The 13662-nt window shown below is 38.0% G+C and overlaps 1 protein-coding gene across 9 annotated transcripts in view; it reads right to left on the reverse strand.

Annotated features, from left to right (window-relative positions):
• Positions 1-11436: 11436 nt before the first annotated feature.
• The window catches only part of ADGRL2 (adhesion G protein-coupled receptor L2), a 180063-nt gene continuing 177837 nt past the window's right edge, over positions 11437-13662 (reverse strand). For 6 of the 9 annotated variants that reach the window (XM_061183963.1, XM_061183959.1, XM_061183962.1 and 3 more), the window contains one exon: positions 11437-13452. In XM_061183963.1, coding sequence (XP_061039946.1) covers positions 12698-13452 — 755 coding nt within the window. In that variant the 3' untranslated portion in view covers positions 11437-12697. The remainder of the gene's footprint in view (positions 13453-13662) is intronic. The other 3 variants (XM_061183967.1, XM_061183965.1, XM_061183966.1) reach the window with 2 other exon arrangements.

Here is a 13662-nt window from a genome sequence, read left to right on the forward strand (position 1 = left end):
ACCAGGCAATACCAGGACCTCTGCTGTTTCAGTTTGGTGGGGTTCAAGAAAAGCAACAGCTTCCAGGATGCACTGATGCCACGGTTCTTCCTGACTCCGGCCGCAAAAAGTGCATGACTTATGACATTGTATCTCCCAGAATGCAATGTACTGGTCATTTCAATGTTCTCTTTGCTATTTGCTTTACTTAATGGATTTAGAAAGAGAAATAAACGTGCATCTAGTTCTCAAGATGCATCCAAAAGCAAGGCCTGAGCATTAGACGATAAGCCCCTTGGTATTCTGAGTAGTTTAGGGATACATATTTAGGAAATGTCAACTTTTTACTATTCTTTTATGTACTCAGGCCCCCTCTAAAATAATTATAAACTTGAGATTTCCCAATATGAATTTGAGGTGCAAACCCACATAAGAGCAAACTTAAAGTTATACAATTTCAGGAGAGGTCCCTGGGCACTGTCTTCCGATGCCTATGACTCAGTACACCATGATAACCGAATGGCCCAGATTCAGTATAAGCCCTTGTTTTCAGCGTTCAGCTTAGGTTAGTTTAACTCTATAGATTCTATCTTTCTCTTAGCTTTTTGTTTTACTTTCTGGCTAGCTCATCCATGCATTTTAAGTGACATTTTAAAATATTTTGTTTAGTGTTTTGAAGTATATTCAGTGAGAGAATCAGTCAGGATAACTAGACCTCTACTGCCAGAAACCGAAGTTTATTAATATATATGTTCTATATATACAGACATTTAATGTGTGCTTAGTATGCATCAGAACTCTGCTAGAAACTGGGAATACCATGAAGAAAAGGCAGGCAAGTTACTTGCCCTATTGGAGTTAAAATCACAAATAAGAAATACAGATATGAAAGTGTTTAATTTTCACTTACACTGGGACAAAATGTCTGGCACAGATAATAATTGGTTAAAGCATTAATCAAATTGTAGATCATGGTGTCAGGAAGTCAGAGAATCTTTAGAAGTAGAATGGTGGGTAAGATTTAGGGCAAGGCAGCATCCCAGGCTAGGGATGAGACACTGTATAACCCAGCTGAACTAGAAACTAGTGGGAGGCAAGCATGGAGGTCATGCCAATAGTTTGTCTCGGTTGGATGGGGTCAGATCATAGAGACCTTTGAACGTCAAGAATGAAAATTTTATTTTACTGTCACTGAGAAGTAAGGGAAGTGGGCTCCATACGCCTCAGTTGAAGGTGTAAACAGAACAAAAAACAGACCTCTCCCGAGCAAGAGGGGATTCTTGAGCCTGATGACCTTCAGGTTTAAACTGCAGCATCAGATCCCCCCGGGGTGTCCCGGTTGCCTGCCCACCCTGTTGATTTTGGACTTGCCAGCCTCCAAAATCATAGGAGATAATGTCTTAAAGTAAATCTCTTTCTCTGTATATACACATCCTATTGGTTCTGTTTTTCTGGAGAATCTTGACTAATACAACAAGTATCAAAGCATTCATTTTATTTAGAAAAATTCTTTCCTTACCCGGACTGTTTGTTTAGGGCAAAGTTTATAGTGGTTTTCTGATGATTAAACTCAACTCTATGATAAGACAGCCTTCTCTAAGTTTTAGTGGGTAATAAAAATCCTCAAGGATATTCTACTTCATTTCAAACACCTCCTTTCATTTTATGAAAGTAAACCTTCCTTACAAAATTCTGCTAAACCTGGGCCCAGGAACATTTAAACTGCATCAATTCGTTACCATTAAATATTCATATTTGCACTGCCAAGAAATATTATATTTTAATACCAATTACATTTTCAGGAAGAAAAGAGCTTGAACTTGGAGAAGCAGATTGTTTTCTTGAAACTTCCAAACTTCCATCAAACTCCTCTCAGCTCTTTTCTTTCCTTTAGCATACATTCTCACTTTTCTGCTCTCATTGGCACTGTTTGTATATTCGTCAATGTATGTCAAGACGATGATAATTAAATTTCACTTGAAGTTCAGAGACGAAGTGATTAAATTTGAACTTAAACCTTTCTGAAATAGGTAGCTCTCTTGTATTTCATAGAGGGAAAATTCTACTTGAATATCGGGAGGAGTATAATTATCTCGTTCAAGATACTAGATCTTTCAAGAAACAGCACAATATTATCTTGGGTAGAAAGAGGATAATCAGAAATTCAAAGCAGGTTTTTCGTGGTTATTTTACATTTTCGGGGAGGAATTGTACTTCCCTCATACACAGATGTTTGCCGCAAAAGATAAATGCCAAGGAAGGCTCTGCTTACTTCTCTCAGTGTCAAAGAAAAAAGGGAGAACACTCGATGTCTCTGTGTGGCAGGAAGAAAGATGAGGAGGCAGCCTAAGCAGGAGAAGCTGCTGCAATAGCACAGCAGTGACGGTCGCAATTCATTTTCTCAAGAAGCTGCAAGCAACAGCGAAGGCTGACATCAGAGTCTCCCCAGTGGTACTGGGCCCTCTCCAGCGTGGGGGTCTAGTCACTTGTAGGTGGGTCGGAGGGCAGGAGGAGGAGGATCTACCCAGAACTGGGCCTGGTAGATAAGGAAACCTGTACTGTCAAATCCAGCTTTGTCTATGAGGAATCTAATTCAAATTCACCTCCTAAACTGAAGGACTAGTCAATTTCCTATTGCACTGGGACTTTAATTCAGCAGTGTCCCTTATCCTCCATCCGGCATTGATTAAGGAATCTGAATGCAAAAGTCAAAGTTGCATTACAAGCTAAGGCTGTGCTTCAGTGCTGAAGTGACAATCATCCCTATGCTTGGTGTGAACTGGGAGCAAGCGCTAATTAAAATTATAAGCTAGAGAGAACATGCATTGAAAAAAAGAAGCCGTCCGTAACCAATAATTCCAGGGATAAATCACACTTGATTTGCTAACATATAGAAGTGTCCAGGAACTATGATCTACAAATGTCTTGAATATGGTTCTAATCAATCTGCTGAACAATAATCAAGGAGGCATATAATTAGAACAGGTTCACCCGACGAGCAGCACATAACATTGTCTCACCTTGAAACAGTGCAGAGCATCCTGTCTCAGAAGTTAAGAACTAATCCCAAACAGAGGCCGTGGTCTCCTTTGAAATGCACCCCGACAGACTTCTAGCAATTCCGGGCTTCAGAGGTGCCCTGGTAAAGTTTCACTGGGCCACCTGCTATTTCTGTCCTCTTCTTCTTTCCCTGTGGCCCTTGTCACATCTGCTACCCGAACATGGAAAAGATTCTGACCTGAGATGCCCTTCGTGACAACTCAAATCCCAGTTGGTGCTTCGCAATCAGTAATGACATATAGCAGGCAGGAAACTCCTAGAAAATATGAGTCAGTCACATTCTTTCACAAGCTACTGACATGTCCCGCAATTCCTGGTTGCACCACTGCCATCGGGGCAGGAATGGCATGGGAGAGCAAGGACCAAAAAAAAGAACAAAGTATGAACACTTACTATTTGCCTTGTCAGAGCTCTAAGCCGTTATATGATGGATCACTACATTTATTCCACAGAAGAGACCCTTGCAGTGGATTAGGAAACAGCACGTTAGAAAGAAAAACAACATCTAGAAAAATGTGTTGAAGGTGATATTTCAACCCTCGTCTCTATAGTTGCCAACCTGTACTTGGCCAGGACCTCAGTTCCCTCCACTCTCCTCCTTCTTTCTGACCTTATACATGCCAAGCTCATCCATGACTCAGAGCCTTTTGACTTGCTGCTCCACATGCTTGGGATCTTCTGCCTCCACATCTGCAACCAAATACCTCCTCTTCGCTAGCTGGGTCTCCGTATCAGGAGGGCCTTCTGCAGGGAGGCCTCTCCCAGCATCCTATCTACCCCTGCCTTCTCGCTGCATTGTTCTCCATCATTTACCCTTCATAGCTCTGTGTTATGTGCACAGGCTCTGGAGCCAAACTGTCTGGATTTGAACCCCAATTCCTCTGTTTACCAACTGTGGGGCAGAAGGAAGTATACTTGGACTCTCCATGCCTCAGCATCCTCATCTGTAAAATTAGGATCATGAGAACAGCTATCGTACCTATCTCATGGGTGTGTTTTGAAGTTACATGCAGTAATACAGGCAAAACACTTAGAACAGGGCCTGCTATAAACTCAGCATTCTATATGTGTTTATTACTATCTTCTTCATAGTACATTTAGGTAGCTGATGTTATCTTCTTGTCTAAATGTTTATTAGGATCGAGTCTGCTCTGTTCCTTACTATGCCCTCAGTAGCTAGAAATGCACCTGGAAAACAGTAGATTATTGTGTAATGCATTCAATAAATTATTGGTGCCTCGAGATTGAATGATTCAAATCCCATATTATACTGCCTTTTGGGCTTTAGAATAAGATGATACTGGATCAAAGTCTCAGGTCTGCCACTCTCTACCTCTGTGCTTTAAAACTGGTTATTTACCTTATCCAAGTTTTATGATTTGTGAAAGACAGACAATAATAACTACTCTGAGGCTGGATGAATAATTTATGATATAGTCATCAATGGAACATTATGTAGCAATGAAAAGGAATGGACTACAGCTGCATGAATGCACTTCACAAGCATAGTGCTGAAGGAAAGAAACCAAAATAAAAGATTCTATTTTGCGATATTCTACTTTACACTGTTCAAAAACAGGTTAATCTATGGGGTGAGAAGTCAGGTAGTGTTACCCTTGGGGGTGTAATGACTAGAAGAGGACACAAGGCAGCTTCTGAAGTTCCATATTGTTTCCTGTTTTGGGTGTTAATTACATTGGTATATTCATTCTGTGAAAATTCAAGAAGAGCTACTCTTGTAATTTGTATATTTTAAGTGATAATAATAATAACAATAACAATAACACCAATAATAATAATAATAATAATGGACTACTTCCCTGTATGATCGTGAAAATTAAGTGAAATAATGTAAATAAGGCATGAAATAATATAAATAAGAGAACTCACTACACACTAGTACAAATTCCCTTTCCTTCTTCCAACATGGGCATAAAACAGCAGATATCAGGTCCAGCACCCAAGGGGCATTCAAGGCCCCTCTCAATCTGGCTTTAATCTATCTCCAGAGTTTTGGTCCCCAACACTCTATCAGACACATTATATTTGTCCAGCCTCACTGAACTTCTCACTCAAATCATCTCCTGTCTTTTCACACCTATTTGCCTTTCACATAATTTTCCATTCACCTAGAATTCTCCCTTTCTACTTTGTTCACTTAGCAAACTCCTACTTATCTTTCAAGACTCAGCTCCAACACTATCTCTTCAATAAAGCCTTTCTCAGTAGTCCTTTCAGTCAATCACTCTCTCCGTAGTGCTTTCACAATAGTTAAGCCTTTATCTTACTGTGTTGTAATTATCCTTTTAAATATCCCCTTCGGTTTCAAGCATGTTACTTCACTATGCTAAGCCTCACTTTTCTCACCTATAAAATGCAGATAATAATAGTTTTTATGTCATGGAATTGTTACAAAAATTAGAATTTTTTAAAATGAAATAATATTCATGAAGGGTTTAAATACAGAGCTTAGCAAACAGTAGGTGATCAATATATGTTAGGCATTACCATTATTAATTTAAGGGCAGGGACATCCTTCATATCTTCATTGTTCCACCCCCTACTTTTATACATGGAACATGTAGTAGATAACTAATATTTTTTAAAGAAAGATGAACTAAACAAACAAAGCAAGAGACTGCCTATTGCTTTGTAGGAAAGAAGGAGAAGGCAAAAGAACGGAAAAGAGAAAGAGGAGAAGTAGAAAAACTGAATGACAAACTTCTTTGCATAGGATAAATATTTTTTAATTAGCTAAAGTAATACTCCAGAAGGAGACTCAGAGGCTCACTCCCTTTGGCTCTCATTAACCTGGATCCCTGCAGCCCTGAGCACTCCCTAGAGTCACCTGTCCCCTAGACGGGGGAGCCTGGTGTCTGTACCTGCTGTGTTCATAAAAATTTTACTGATATACCCTGGCCACACGGCTTGAGGCGGATAATGGCAATCCAGTTGAAGTCCTGATGACTGATTATAAAACTCAGAGTCATGAGATGTTTATGCTTCTCACAGTATCTTCTGAAAGAAAAAAAAGGCTACTATCTATTGAGTGCCTATCATATGCCAGAAGCTGCACTAAGGCACTTTACATTCATTACTTCTAATCCGTAGAGCAACCCTTGGCAAGGTAGGCTGATTCCAATTTTACGGAGGAGGAAACAATTTGAGAGAGGTTAAGTAATTTGCCCAAGAGAGAGCAAAGGCTTAAACCTATGTCTATGTGAATCCAAAGTTTCCATAACCGTAATACCTGTACTTCATTAATTTATTTATATGAATACCTTATCATATAAAATGAACACTAAAATTGGATAATATATAAGAATTACAAGTAAGTTTGAAATGCTGGAGACTCTTTTTCAATGCTACCATCTTTGTGGCCATAACTCTTGCTAACTGTTAAGGAAGAAAAAAAAAGGGAGAAAAATTAAAAAGAAACAGAAGGATTTTCAAAAATGTTTAAAGAATGTGAAGAATAAGAAGAAACCTAGAAGGAAATTGAAAAGTAAAATTAAGGAAAACTTCAAATACAAGCAGGCTTATATTCCAAAAAAGATTAAAGGTTAATACTAAAATATTATTTAAAATATATGAGATTTTTAAAAAAGCATAAGAATCTAGAAGACAAGGAGATGAAAGGGGAAATCCAGACTAAAATACACTCTGGTGAGGAAGAAGGCTAAAATCTATGAAATGAAAAGAGGTTATATAAAAGTAGATATGATTAAGAACTAAAACGTTTTTTTAAATCAAATAAATAACACACCAAAAAAATGCGGGGAAAATTAAAAGAAAAAAGAAAAACAAAAGGCTTGAAGAGGAAAGAAATGGAGGAGAGAGAGAGGTGAAGCAGGGCAGGAAGCAGCCACGGACAGAAGTGAGGACCAAAAAGGCGGTGCAGACCGTCCTCAGGGGCAGCAGCCAGGGCAAGACACGGGAACCCAGAGTACAAGGTCTCATGTCCCCTGCGCTTTCTCTCTTACCCCTGTCACCCAGGGCCAGCTAGGTAATGAGCAGTTCCTTAGAAAGTTGAAGCACACGGCTTTGTGGCACTGACTTGGGGGCTCCCCCCTTGGGGGCTCTCCGTGGGCCAGGCTGTCCCCAGAGGCAGAATCCAACGAGCCTGGCTCAGGCACCCAGCTAAGGTCCAATTCCCACCCACTGCTGTGCAGTTGGTTGAGTTGAAGTACTGTTTCCCCACTTGTAACAACACTTACCCTCCACAGTTGTGAGGCCCGCTTCTGCTAAGATTTGAGGTAAATAATTATCTTTTAGGAGGGGTATCTTCTTCTGAAACTCTTTGACTTATTTAAGCTGACTTTTTTACTTCATTTTCTTTTACAGCTCTATAGACTCAAAACAAACCAACCTTCTCTAACCACCAGCAGAGAAAGAGTCCATGAGGTACAAGAGATATTCTTGGGACTCTGAGTAAAACCAGAGGTGACACATGTTGGTTAAATGCTCAAGCTCTGGGGCTAAACATGATGCTAGTGCAGGCTCGGCCACTCACCAGCTGTGAGACCTTGGGCAAATTATTTTTCTTCTTTCGCAAAAGTGGATAATGAGCACCCTTCTTGGAGGATTGTTGAGTGGATTAAGTGCAATAAAGCACACAGTATTTAGTGCAGAGTCTGGCATGTATGAGCATCTATTAAGTGGTAGGTGCTAGAACTTTTATTCTTGTTGCAGTATTAGCAAAATTATTAAAGGGACCAAATCGTTTAGTCCGAGATATTTTTTAAAATTAGACAGCAATTCTTGTCTTGTAGTTCCTTTATTACAGTGTTAAAGGAATTTACTATGTGCTACTGCTATGTTTTGGTTAAAAGCCATCTATTTATTAAGACGGATATTTCAGCAGAGAAATAAATGAATCCTTCATGATCAATATCTCTGATACCTATCATTGTTCCTGGGTGTTCTATATAGTAGCTGTCAGTCTTTCTAAGGAAATATCAAAAAAAGATCAGTCATTTTTTGCCTAATAAAATCAAACGAGAAAGCCATGTTGCTTTTTAAAAAGCTTAGCTCTGACCTATGATTTAAAAATGCTTATGAAAAACATATTCAGAAAACCATTCAAAAATTGATCATTCATCACTAGTCTCCTATGCTCACCCAACATTGGTTTACTTAAGATTAACTATGCCTTTTAAATATTTCTAAGAGCTTCAATAAACACGTAATAGAGAAATGTGTGAAAGATTCATGGGGCAATTTTTTTCCATACTGAAGACTTTGGTTAGCTCAATTGTACTGGGTTACCTGTTTTGTTGTTTCTTATTTCATACAGTGATTTATAACGTTAAGTGCCAGCATGCCTAACAGCATTTCACAATGCATGAATTCAGAAAAAATTTACAAGTTAAAATAACAGGCTTTAAATATGAAACTGACCTCTGAAGTTTTCTTGCTGAGAAATTGCACATTCAGTAAACAGTAATGCCACCAGGAAAAGGATGAAGACTCCAAAGAAGCCTTATTAAGAGATGCGGGGTGGTCTATTCCCAATATTTGAAAAACACTCAGAGTATATTTAATTAGCCTAATTACATGGTGCGCTTACAGCTTATTATCAATGTCCTCTGACAGAGATATGTTATCCTGGCCTTGAAAGCTCGGTGCCCATAGTGCCTTGAAATGAACTTGGATAATGTCCAGGAATTTCCATCAGTCCCATACATTTTGGAACAAAGCACTAGTAATGTGCACAAAGTACATGTTGGTCAAAAATGTGGTATCCTTCAACATTCAAGTTTTTCTGTTTGGTGCATTTAGCTAACATAATGTGTCTCTATGATTGTTGGGAGAAAGACTCAAAGTGACATAACAGAAAATTCGCATGTTATACCATTCAAATGATAAGACTGTCATAAATTAATCTCCAAACCCACTACTATTCACTCATCCTTTAGCACTAATGCTTCCAGTCTGCCAATACATGCTATTTAAGGACTACTCACAATGAACTTGACATTAACTAGCAGGAAGCAGGTGATATGGCATTTTCACCAAAAAGCATACTAATTTTATTACCCAGTGAAGCAATCCTCATCTATATTCAACATGTCAGTAACTTTTCATACTGACATTTGAGATTTAATGCAACAATTTCATGGAAAGAAAAATATGTGGAACATAGGATCATGTGAACTCTTGGTACTAAGTTTTATTTGTAAAACACTCAGGGATTACTGTCTTTAAAAAAATTTTCAGTGTCAATAAAATATGAAGAGCTGCTTTCATTTCAGAAATTCAACTTGTATGCATTCTTTCAAGTTTTTCTACTTAGAAGGGTATAACCACAATAAAAATTTTACTGAGTTAAAGTTTTTTACAAAACACTCTATCCCACGAGAACATCTTAAAGGTCAGTTTTAAGAAGGTTCAAAGTTGAATTGATGGAAAATTACATATTCTCTTTTCTCATTTAAATAAATACATAAAGCAAGCATCCTGAATACACCCTGTAACAAGTACACATGAACTTTTCTTTTGATATTGGGCAGTGAATTTGTGCATACTACTTCTTTTGGGGGAAAGGATAGTGACAGTGATTTTCCGTCAAATAATTGTTGCTGTTGTTTTTCTGGTTAAAATATTATATATAACTACCCTCAAATGAATGTGGATGAGTTGAGCTGATGACATATTTAAGCAATTTATGGATTTTAATGGATTCTCTTCCACATAAATGATTTTAAAAGCCTGTAACATGAATATATACAGATGTATAAGCTATAATTTTTTCTATTGGTGAATGGAACAAACACAAGCCTATATTTTAAAATAAAAGAGATCTTGACTAACATTTATCAAGCTGCATCTAAAATAAATGGAAACAACCACTCCTTATTATTAATAGACCTGTTGACTAACTGTCCCTGAGATAAGGTATAATAATGTGACTTTATAAAAAGTCACGGTTGTGATTATTACAAAGAGAAACAATTAAGAAGGTGGAAATTGCATATCCAAGTGAAGTCTGGACAGACTCAAAGAAACTACTAGGCTAATAAATACAGTAATGCATTAGTCAATAGATTAATAATTTTAAACCTAAGAAATTATCTGTACTAGGGGGAATCCTGGATAGAATTTAAGGCAATATTTATATATTTTTAAAAAGAAATCCGTTTTAAAAGCGATTCTTCTTTCGGTGGCAAAGATGAACGATAGCTTCCAAACTGTATTCTCTAATGTGAAGACTTGTAAATTACCTATTCTGAAGAGAACATTAACCATTTAGGTACTAGGTACTTCTGCACTTGTTCACATCATACCAGTTTTAAGAACAGCCTCAAGAGAAAGAAATGCCACAAATTGAACAATCAATGTTGCCTTTTTTTTTTTTTTTTTTTTTGGCAATTCATCACTGAACCAGCCTAACCCTAGTTGGCCTGTATACTAGGAAGTACAGATCACACAACATTGTAGAGTTTCAGGCTTGGACAGCAAAAAATATAACATAATAGAAAATGAAAATGCTTGACTATATAATGCCCCCTTCTAGTAAATAAAGTTTTGTAAATTCCTGCAGAATTTTACCCAAGGAAGTATGAATACCCTTCTCAGAGGATTGTTAAATCTGTTTGAATATTAATATAATTTCTTATAGTCAATTTCCAACTTGTTATTAACTATATGTGATTACACTCCTCCATTGTCACCCTACTATTAAATATTGGTAATATTTTATTACATAGTGTCTACCTTACTGCATCCACATTTAGAGAAATATACTTTAAAATGTTTTTATTACTCTTTTTAAATAGGCTAAGTGTGTCCACATGAAATAAAGTGATTTCTAATGTGGTGGAAGCCCTTGAGAGAACCAGTAAGCTTTAGAAGAATTTGGTATAAATGCTGATGATGTAGACAGGAGAAAATCTGCGTGTTGAGATTCAATTATATGATTTTTGAACCTTTCCATGATAACAAACATTGTCAATCGCAGCTGCCTATAGGGATACTTATAATCCTCAAAGTGTAAAAGTATGTTTTAGGATTTGCTTCTCAATACTGCTGAAAAGTCAGTTTTAACGATGCCCAAATTTGACTTGAGATTTCCAACACGTCTTCTTTTTTTCATTTTTATTTGTTTTGGCTCTGTTGCAATGCAACAGACACAAATACTTTCAGTATATTTCCCTATTGAAACCTATCTGCCAGATTTTCTGCATAGGTAATGGTAATTAGAATACAAATATATTCTTTTCAGGATATAGAACCATCAGGCAGCTGAACTGTATTCTTTTGCATATCCGTGGGTTATATTGTGAAGGAACCTAGTATACCCAAGGGGAGCGGGGTGGCAAAGGACCGGTGTGTTAAAGCCAATTATGTATCATACATAAAAGTGCACGTTAGCTACTTGAAAAAATTCACATTTATTTACTGTCAAACCGTGTTAAACTTTACACTGGATATTAGTGATGGGTTCATTATTAACAGGTTTACACAAAGGGATGAAAAGAAAAGCAGAATTTTGCTGAAACAATTTACATTTCACTAGAACTTTATCATAAAATAAATTAATTACTAAGTATAGGCAGAAGGAATATGGAAGAGTAATATTTATGTTTTATTTTATTTTTTAAAAAAGAATAGGCACCTTTTGTTCACTAGAAAGTTTGTGAGAAGTGCCCAGTGCCCTCTTTGCCCCCTGTTCAAGAACAAACAGAGGGGTGACAAACAATCTTTTCTAGATTTCACCACATTTGTGCAAGGCATGGCATAACTGGCTTCAAAGAGTTTTTTTCCCCATAAAACACGTTCTTTTGGCCATAAGAAATTTAAATGTAAGAATAAGGACTAACTTGTCAAAGCAGAACACTGTATACGGTGGAAAATAAGTGAAAATGGGTAGAACTTACAATGACAAAGTGTAAGAAAAAACATTTGATAACATATGTGCAACCAAGAGCTTTACACAATATTTTCTCCAAACTCTTTAAAATTATTTTAATGACAATTATATTTCAGTTGGACACAAATGTATTTATTTTACCCTAGCAATAGAACAAAATATAATTTCTTTAGCCATTTTTGAATAGGTCATTGTACAGTTGAGGAAACATATGAAATAAGGCCTGTGGCTTGATTGCTAGTGGTTAAACATGTTTTCAATCTTTGCCTTAATGTAAAAGGTTTGCAGTTAGTTAACTGCAAACTGATGCAGAATATCTCTCCTGCTTTTCCAAGTCTTGTCAGGAACAGTAAGGTACAGTAAGTTTGTCCCACAGGATTTTAAAGCCTACGTCTTGTATATAATACAATGCAGGCCTACAAAAATGGTGCAGCCATATTTACAAATTTAGTTCACGAACTGCTGCAGTAAAATGGCTGGAAAGTGTTGTTTCGCTTGTTTCACAATTTCTCTAAACAGCAGCAGAATCTTAAAATACCTGGTTGGCATCTCTTTTCTTTGTAACAAATAATTCATTTTAGTATACTCTGTGTATATACAAAGTTTTTGTATGTTTTATAAAAATTCACAGAACTGCAAGGTTCAGTCATCTTTTTTACACTGGAGAACCACAGGTCAACAGAGCCATCTCTTCAAGCAGAGTCTGAGGGAGCTGTATCAGGCCACGGAGCCTGTCTTTATTTACTAACAATTGCATGGGGCCGCTGGAATTCCTTAGCTGCACTATTAAAGACTTGTCACCAGCTGCATTTGTCCTTCTCTGACATCTCCTTCTGGAATACACCCTTCTTTGTTAATGGGGATTATGTAACCATCACTATTGCCCCTGCTGATCTGGTAGCACATCTGAAGCTGATGGCCAGCTCCAAGGTTTGGCATGCTCTTATAGTAAATGTCCTCGTTCTCACTCCTCCTGGATGGAGACAGGTCTTCTTCCATGTCGGGGCTGCTCTCCTGATACGGAGAGTCTCTAAGGTTGGGCATGCTTGTGTAAAGAGAGTCTCTGTTGGGGGACTGTAGGTGGTCCTCGGCCTCGGCTGTCAGCTGGGAGACGTAGCTGTCAGTCCCCTCGGGCTTCGCTTTCTTCTGGGGTTGGTACAGAAGGGAGTGAGTCCGCTGAGGAATGAGCGGCGCCTCGAGCTCTTTGTGATGGAGCTCCAGCCCTGGGTTGTCGCTGTGCATTAAAGACGAAGCATCTGCCACAATAGCGTCATCTTCGCTGCTACTCCCTCCAATCACAGGCTTGACTGGTAGTGTGAGCTCGAGGTTGTGAGCCTTGCTGCTGCCCCGTAGGTTGTTGTGCACTAATTCTGAAATGATCATTTTCTCAAAAGCGGCATCATTCAGACTTAGTCCACAGTCCACGACTTGCATGCCGTCATTATAGTCCCCCTTGCGTAGTGAGTAGCTGTTGTTGAAATTACCATTTAGCGGTAGAGTATCCATGGCACTTGTATCCCTGGCATTGTTCAGTGAATGTCCTGAAACAGAAGAGGGAGGGGCTCGGTTACTGCCTCTGTTCCTTCCTCAAGAATCTTTACTTCTTTTGTACAAAACTTTTTAATGTCGTTCAGGACAAAGTTGTATTTGAAAGCTAACACTTGGAAAGTGCCAGGCTTTCCTGCATTCCCAACTGTCGACAGTTGCAACCCCTTAGATAACAGGAACAAGTGTGAAAGAATAATACTGTT

This window comes from Eubalaena glacialis, chromosome 3, assembly GCF_028564815.1.
Source record: "Eubalaena glacialis isolate mEubGla1 chromosome 3, mEubGla1.1.hap2.+ XY, whole genome shotgun sequence".
NCBI classification, from domain to species: Eukaryota; Metazoa; Chordata; class Mammalia; order Artiodactyla; family Balaenidae; genus Eubalaena; species Eubalaena glacialis.